General features: G+C 34.9%; 1 protein-coding gene across 3 annotated transcripts; it reads right to left on the minus strand.

Annotated features, from left to right (window-relative positions):
- Positions 1-3,204: 3,204 nt before the first annotated feature.
- Positions 3,205-8,183, minus strand: LOC145052812 (actin-7-like). Of its 3 annotated transcripts, XM_079000713.1 has the most exons (6): positions 8,029-8,183; positions 7,819-7,944; positions 7,006-7,075; positions 6,162-6,555; positions 3,997-4,610; positions 3,205-3,670 (listed from the first exon to the last, which is right to left on the minus strand). In XM_079000713.1, exons 3-6 carry the CDS (start codon positions 7,063-7,065, stop codon positions 3,605-3,607), a joined length of 1,134 nt encoding a protein of 377 aa, XP_078856839.1. In that variant the 5' UTR covers positions 7,066-7,075; positions 7,819-7,944; positions 8,029-8,183; the 3' UTR covers positions 3,205-3,604. The 3 variants fall into 3 exon arrangements, with proteins under 3 accessions (XP_078856839.1, XP_078856838.1, XP_078856840.1); XM_079000712.1 differs by having other exon boundaries at positions 7,819-8,145; XM_079000714.1 differs by lacking the exons at positions 6,162-6,555; positions 7,819-7,944; positions 8,029-8,183.
- Positions 8,184-9,179: the final 996 nt, after the last annotated feature.

The raw sequence follows: 9,179 nt of genomic DNA on the forward strand, positions 1-9,179 counted from the left end.
ATGCTTAGATCTAGTTTTAGGATGCTTTCTTCATGTTTTGGTCCAAGTATGTTGGTTTTTGGGATTTGGACGTCCTATGTGGGCAACCCTTTCAAATCTAGGGTCTTGAGGGGACTTCATGGCATATAGGTGCCAATTTTATGGCCATGGAAGTCCCATGCGACTTTTAGACCATCTTTTTGGTCTTTTAAGTCAAGTAGGTCATGCATGCAAGTAAAGATAGGAACTTTACATGACCAAACCATCCCTAGAGTCCAGATTTATGACCTCATGGCTTATCTTGAAGCTTTGAGGCTTTTGGAGTTGGATCTAATGTATTTTGAGTTAGGGTTAGAGCTCATTTCTTCTAGGATGGGTCTTAATGGGTAAAGTCGGAAACTTTACCCTCTTAGATGTGTATTCGACCCAGATCTGGAATATGGGACTTAGATTCGAAGAATAATGTCTCAATACATCAAAAAGGCTTAAAAGACTGAAGAACTTGATGAGTACATATAAGAACTCGGCGAGTTGAGTCGAAAGGTCCCGATTCTGTTAGAGGAAGGACTCGACGAGTTGATTTGGAAAGTCTTGATTCTGTTGATAGGAGAACTCGACGAGTTCATGAAAGAACTCCACGAGTTGGATTGCGATTTCAGGGTTTTATGATTTATGGAACTCGGCGAGTTGGGTCAACTCGGAATGTTGACTTTAACAAGAGTATTAACTTTAACCAAAGTTGACCCTTAAGGGGTATGAGTATGAAAGGTTAATTAAAGGAAATCTCAAATATTTAATTCACATATCTAATCTCAAAGATTTAATTTTGATGGTATATTTCCTCATTTATTATTAAACCCATTTTAAAATGATTAAATAAAGAACGGGATGTTACATCAAGGCGGCAAACGGGCCAAATCAATGTTATGCCTAGCGTCAGGCAGATTACGCCCAGCGTAGCCACCTAATGTCCAACTTTTTCATTCAATCCCTCAAAATTTCACATATAGACCTTTAAAATGTCTTAATATATAAAGTTTCAACTTTACCCATTAAGACACTCCCATCAAGCTAGATCTAAGTTTTATGCACTAAAATGACCAAAAATGCTAGCACCACATCCATAGCTTAAAGAACAAGCACTAAAGCAAAACTTTCCAAGTCCAACAAGTCTACAGAGTGTTCCATATAGCTCAATAGGTGCTGGAGTTGTCTCAACTCCCAAAGCACAAGCTCAAAGGACCAAAAGTGACAGATATGAAAAATAGCAAGATTTATGAAACCAATGAGCAAGTTAGAAACTTTTTACTCATAATGGTCCATGAATGAAGTCTATACTTGAACCCGTCTTCCATGCACTTTACAAACACCTTGATCTTCAAGATTCAACCATTTAATTGGGGAAATAAGCTCACAAAAGATGCCAAGGCTCAAAACAAGCAAGAGGAGGCTAGAGTTTCTCAAGGAATTGTAGGAGGTGATTGAGTCTGATCATGTGAGGGATCCCAAGAAGTTAGAGCCCTTAAATATGGCTCAAAACCTTAGGATTAGGGTTTTGGTTTGCAGTGGCTACGCCCTACGTAGCATAACCTACGCCCTGCATAGGTCATTAAACTCGCGTCCAGAATTCAATTCCTATGCCCTGTGTACAACAGAATTCCCAATTTCCAATTCAACTTCAAACAACCATAACTTCCTTGTTTCAACTTCGTTTTCGACGTTCTTTATATGCACAGAAAGGGATTGACAAGCCCCACAATCTTATCTAGTTACTTTTGACTAAAAACATATCGAACTAAAATTTTTAGTTCATGCAAGAAGCCCGAGATATCACCTTTCCAATTTTACCATTATGTTTCAAGGCACAAATCGAGGGCTTTAATCAATTAATCCAACATTACCAACATCCGAAAAAGCCTAAACCCTATTCATTTGAAGCCTAAAACTATCACTTGATCAAATTCCGGCCCGATGTCCCGAAATTAAAACATCACTAAAACTAGGTGTTATAAAAACTATAATTATTGTATTTCCTGCAAATCGATGGATTAATTTCGTGACAACCCACTTTGTACAACGATTTGATAAGCAAATTAAAAACTACATAAACCAAAATTATAATTAATGAAAATTAAAAACTACAAGGACGAAAACCATGTTTAATGTATAAAAATGGACCAAATTTGTAATTCATGCAAATTAAAAACTATAGAGACCAAAACTATAATTATTGTATTTCGTGCAAATTATATAATTGGTGTATTAATGTCATGATACACACTTTGTAATACGATTTGGTGTGTAAATTAAAAACTATATGGACTAAAATTATAGTTAATGCAAATTAAAAGCTATTGGGATGAAAAAAAAAACTATAATTAATGCATAAAAACTACATGGACCAAATGTGTAATTCATACAAATTAAAAACTTCAAGGACCAAAACTGTAATTATAGCATTTCCTGCAAATTGTATAATTGATGGATTAATCATTAATGTCATGACAAACCACTATGTACTGCGAATTGGTATGCAAATTAAATACTACATGGACCAAAATTGTAATTAATGAAAATTAAAAGCTACACGGATAAAAACTAGTTATAATGCATAAAAATACATGGACCAAAAGTTTAATTAATGCAAATTAAAAACTACAGAGACCAAAACTGTAATTATTGTATTTCCTGCAAATTCTATAACTGATGCATTAATGTCACGACAAACCACTTTGTAATGCAATTTGGTATGCAAATTAAAAACTATAGGCACGAAACTATAGTTAATGCAAATTATTAAAAAAAAAAAAAAAAAAAAAAAAAAAAAAAAAAAAACTTCAATGACCAAAACCGTAATTATTGCATTTCCATGCAAATTATATAATTGATGGATTAATGTCATGTAAAACCACTCACCTTGTAATGTGATTTGGTATGCAATAATAGGACCAGAGACTAAATGATAGAATAATACCAATGAGACAAAAATTGCAATTTGTCCCACCCAAAAAAATGGAACAAACTAGAAAAGAAGCCGCACTCTTTTCTTTTTGGTCCAAGCAAAATCATCGAAAAGAAAAAGAACCGAGAGTTTTTCAGGATTGAACAAACACAACCTTAAGAATGTCACCTTAGCATGCTACATCAGCAAGTAGCAAAGTTCGATGCCAGATTATGTAGGCATCATGCAAATAACATTATAAATTTCTTAAATACAACAAAATCTGGACGTAAAAATTATTTTGCAATATATATTTTAACAAATTGATAAAAAAGGAAACAAAGATACTCATCAACTAATGGTAATTTAAGATAGCCCTAACCAAGCAATAAATATTATCAGCTTCAATAAAATGATATTAACAAACAACACTTAAACCGGATATTAAGATAAAACACAAAACCAGAGAAAGAACACAACGGTGATGGTGGTGGCGGTGGTTGTGGTTGTGGTGGCGGCGGGCGATGGTGGTTGGTGATGCCATGGTGTTGGCGGTTGTGGTAGAGGTAGTTGTGGTGGCGATGGCTGCGGTGATGGTGGTGATCAGTTAATGGAAAAGATGTTTATCTTCTTTGTTAACGACTTCACATATGTGTCCATGTCTGCTTTTCTTACTTCACATGCTTAGAAGCATTTCCTATGGACAATAGATGCACCAGACTCATCATACTCGGCCTTTGAGATCCACATCTGATTCACACACAAGAAATGTTAGGGGAAATCAAGGAAAATAGCAACATGCTTTACTCTAGTTTCTAATATATGCAATCTACTTCATTTTTTCTCCATTAAAAGCAATGTACTTACGTTACATACTTACATTACCCATAATAGCAATTTATGTAACAAGTAAATCACATTACTGATATTCATAGCAAAATTCAAGTATGTTGCTATTATTGGTAAAATATAGAGAACCATTGCCATTATATGCAAAGAAAATTTAAGTAGAATGTTATTCAGGGTAAAAAGAGCGCAAGTGTTTTGCTACTATCGGGAAACAAAAAGTAGTTTACCTGTTGGAAGGTACTGAGAGATGCAAGGATTGATCCTCCAATCCAGACACTGTATTTCCTTTCAGGAGGTGCAAACACCTTGATTTTCATGCTGCTAGGGGCAAGGGCAGTGATTTCCTTGCTCATCCGGTCAGCAAAGCCAGAGAACATAGTTGACCCACCACTAAGCAGAATATTTTCATAAAAGTACTTTCTTAGATCAACATCACACATCATGATGGAGTTGTAGGTCATCTCATGAACACCAACAGCTTCCATTCCAATCAGAGATGGCTGGAAGAGAGCCTCCGGGCAGCGGAATCTCGCTGACCCAATCGTGATAACCTGCCCGTCGGGCAGCTCATAGTTCTTTTCAACGGAGGCACTACTTCTTGCGGTTTCGAGTTCTTGCTCGTAGTCAAGCGCCACGTATGCAAGTTTTTCTTTCACGTCACGGATAACTTCTTGTTCTGCTGTTGTGTTGTAAGTGTAGCCTCTTTCGGTCAGGATTCTTATTAGGTAATCCGTGAGGTCATAGCCAGCGAGATTTAGACGAAGTAAGGAGTGAGGAAGTACGTAACCTTTGTAAATTGCAACCGTGTGGGAAACACCCTCTCCGCAATCCAACATGACACCTGTTAAAAATAGTGTTGTTGAGATTTCTTGGCTAAAACAAAAGATAAGTTTATCCCACATTAATGAGAAAGGGAATGGAATGGCAAATTGCCTTAAAATAAAATATGTTAAATGTTCAATAACTATTTTAGGCCTTTACTGCCATAATAAATTTAAAACATATTCAGATAGTAGGTTGCTCCCCATCTTCTCCATGTTTTTTAATGATTTAAACTTCATCTTATATGTTGGAGTAGGAAATGCACTACAATGATGAATGATAGTTAGATTATAATATTCTCTTGTTATAGTACTATATAAAGTGGAGGAATATTTGGTCATTTGTATGTTAGAGCATGATTATTCTTTAGAGAGATCCATCATTGTAGTCACAGTTTAATAAGAGATTGGCTAGAAATTCCATTCTCTAACCACTTGTTCTTCATTGTATCACTTAGCTCTTTCTATCTATACATTATCATCGACTCATCATACATCTCGATTATCTTTACTAATATTCATATTCTGCACCAGCCAATTGTCAATGGGATACAACATATAGTATTAGAGCTATACTTGTTTTTCTATGAGGATCGATCCCGATTGGCTATTTGTCTTTAAGATTTTCAAGCTCTATCAAAAAAATTCACAGATTTTCATCTGAAATTTTTTTAGGTGAGTTTTAATTGATTTTTTTGATTGATTTCAACCCAAAATAAAGATTATGTTACTATTCTCAAACATTTTGTTGTTCATATGAGTTCATCAAGATATTCTTTTACTGCGGAAGAAGAAGATGCTATCGTTATAGGTTCATTTGATATGTATATGTTATGTAAAGAGACACAAAAAACATTTAGGTATAAATAAGGCACACTTTTTCAAATTGATATCTAGCAAAATATATGTAGAGACCATGTTTCTCAAAGAAAATCGTAAGAGGATATGTCGGTATGGTTCTCTCTATATTTTTGAGTGGCTGATATTTATTTGAGAGAGTCAAGATAGAAGCATGCGCCCTGTCTCTTTATCTTTGCTTGACGCATCAAGAGTTGACACCATGCTACCTCCTTTATGGAAGACTTCTTCACTCCTCTCCACATGACACCTAATCCGAAGATGCCCACCTCATAACCCCAACTTACTTCTCACCTCCCATCCACACTCCACGGGTCCCCACCATAAGAAAACCCTCCTCCTCCTTTGCCCACAGCCACCACCTTCAACTCTCAACAGTCACCACCACCCTCGAAGACAACTTCGGACACCATCGTTCCATTTTTTAAAACTAAATTTATTTTTATTTTAAACCTATTTAACATCTTTTATACTTTAGTACCCATTTGTCCACTTAACAAAGGTCTTTGGACCAGTAGCGTCGAACCAGATGTCTGCAACCAACAATCCATTGTTTTTCTCTGGTTTTGGAGTTATCCATGTATATTTTTGTATTTTTATATTTACTTTGATTTTCTCCGGATGACAGCAAATCTTTAGAGCAAGTTTCCCCATATCAATATGCAACCAACATAAATTATAGTTGAAACCCAAAAGAGCAATGTGAAACTGACCAGTTGTACGACCACTCGCATACAAAGAAAGCACTGCCCCTATTGCAACGTACATTGCCGGAACATTGAAGGTCTCGAACATGACTTCTGTCATCTTCTCTCTGTTTGCCTTTGGATTCAATGGTGCCTCAGTAAGAAGCACAGGGTGCTCTTCAGGAGCAACACGAAGCTCATTATAGAAAGTGTGATGCCAAATCTTTTCCATATCGTCCCAATTGCTGACAACACCATGCTCAGTAGGGTATTTCAAAGTCAAAATACAACTTTTTGAAATGGCTTCATCTCCTACATAAGCATCCCTTTGACCCATGCCCACCATAACACCAGTGTGTCGTGGCCTACCCACAATATTGGGGAACACCCCCCTAGGAGCATCATCACCCGCAAACCCCGCCTGTAAATTTAATCAAAGAACAAAAACAACTCCATATTGAGTAACCTCTTACCCAATTTACACAAAAAATGGATCTTTAGACGATATACTATAGGACCATATGCAACATTACTAGGTAACAATTAAATGTTTCTTTATTTATAAATATGTTTCACTCTATTACCAATTAATGCAATAACATTTTGGACTTTTTATCACTTTATGCAAGCGGCACAAATTATGCATTAACTTATACCCTGATATAGCCTTTTTTGGTGATGGATAGAAATACAGCTGCATATTTCGTTTATAAAACTAATTTGTACCACAATGGAGAAATATATGATGCATCATTTCTGAAACAAACAGTTACTCCTAATTTGAATACAAAAGTACAAGAATACTTTTACAACTAAATCAAGAAAGTTTACTATAAATAGGAAATAGCAACAGAAGAATTATTATACTAACCTTCATCATTCCAGTTCCATTGTCCAAAACAAGGGGTTGAATATCCTCAGAGTCAGCCATTTCTATAAACCTGCAACACATACAATAAACTTACACAACAAAATCTTTGACATACCTGTTATTTCCCAATAGTTTTTAACCTTTTTAGCAAGAAATACACACAAAAAGCCTAGTTTTACTTTTATCCTCAACACATTTTCCCATGATTCTCATAAGGTCAAAAAAACTTCAAACAAACTCCTACAGTCCTACCAAACACATCAAAGTTACAAACTGCTACTATATAGATCTCGAGCACCATCACCAATGGATCCTCACAAATTTAACAAATACTATGAAATCGAGCATGCAATTCAAACAGAAGCAGATGCCAACGTTTTTTTTAAGAACACACTAATCAAAGTAGATGGATTCAATACAGCCACAGTGAATACTTAATAGATCTACAAGCATCCACATTAGGAAAGCTTTTCATTAGGTCCTACCAAAGTGAAAAAACAATGTAAATTAATAAATTATTTTGACAAGTTCTCCATATAATTCTGTATGAATGCTCTAACTAAGTTCGAACAACACATATTATACACAGTTCACAATCAGATAAGTCAACGATCATATCATAATTCATACCAATAAAAAACAGATATCCTTCACTGTGAGAAATCAAAATACAACGTTTTCGATCAAAATATAACGATTTCGATTGCACTTAGAGAGAAGATTGGATACGGATCCGTAATGAATGTTAAGAGACACGGAAATTTAAAAAAAAAATGATAAAACCATTAGAATTACAAGATAATCGAAGCAAACCTTTAGTTTTACAGATCGATGAGGAAGCAGCATAAATCAACCTCCACTTGCCGGCAACTCAAAACCCTGGGCTCCGGTGGGGTTTGTTTGTTTGGTGGAGAAGTTCATCGTAGGACGAAAGGTTGACTTACAGGAATTAATTAGTAAGTGTTAGGTAGAAATTGAAACAAAGAGAATCTTAGCTGGTTATAATAAATTATAGCAGTTTACCATTCCATTTTTTAAAAATGTGAAATCAAACCCCAACTTTAAACAAACAGATTTTCAGAGGAGCCGCTCCTTCTTTTCCGGCGGCGATGTCCCCCCAAGTAACCCTTTAAACCGCCTAAAGTTGACCGTGAAACTTTTGTGACGAGTAGTACAAAAAAAAATGTCGACAAAAGATAATAGAATAATTTTTTATTAAAAAAATAGGATTTCATTAAATAAAAAGCCTTACTTTTTAAAGTTGATCTCTTAGCTGCCCATTTATCGAAAGTACTTCATCATTCGTTCCATCTTAGGATCTATAAATGCTTCTTTTTTTACAATAAACATTGTTCATAAAATCATAACTCATTTTATTATATAAGATGGTCTTAAAAAGTTTCATTATGAAAAAACATCTTTCAACGTTTGTCGTTGCAAGAAGCAAAACCAAAATCAATTTTAATAACCTATAAACCAAACTAAAAGAATGATGTCCCATGATTTCCACCATCAAACGAGAAATGTCCACATATAAAAAAATGTTACCATTAATATAAAATATTTGACAAAAAAAGACACGTCTTAAATAAAATTTTATAGTGTCGTATTTTATGTATATAATTTAATGGGGGATTTGGTTATATGGTAAATTGCATATTTGAATACATAATAATAATTCAATTCAAGAAAAAAGAACAAGATGGTACTGTAGCCTTATCACATTGATTTAAACAAATTTGATATTATTACTATATATCATTAAGCTAACTAAGGGAAATGGCCGAATGGGCCTTGTGGCTAATTAATTCTTCTAGTAATTGCATGTTGTAATTCGAGCTGATTCATTAGAAAAAAAAGTCCAATATTTTTAACTCGTGTGGAAAGAAAATGAGGGGTAGCACGTGCTACCCTTGGCAATATGTTAGTTCCGCCACTGAAAACGGACGAGGGTGTGTTGCTCTGAAAAGTGAGGTTAAACGAGACTACTAAGGAGTGAGGAATTATTCGGACCACTCGGAAGTATTGAGATTTGACTTTAGATTTTGTGTATTACGGACTGCATCGTTCGTGGGTTTTATGTATTTTTATTGACTATTAGGAAACTCTACGAGAGAAAATCATATTTTCTATAGAAAATTAAATATCCTCCTATTTTGGTTTTTACAAATCCT

This window comes from Lactuca serriola, chromosome 5 (assembly GCF_051521515.1).
Source record: "Lactuca serriola cultivar US96UC23 chromosome 5, Lser_US96UC23_V15, whole genome shotgun sequence".
NCBI lineage: Eukaryota > Viridiplantae > Streptophyta > Magnoliopsida > Asterales > Asteraceae > Lactuca > Lactuca serriola.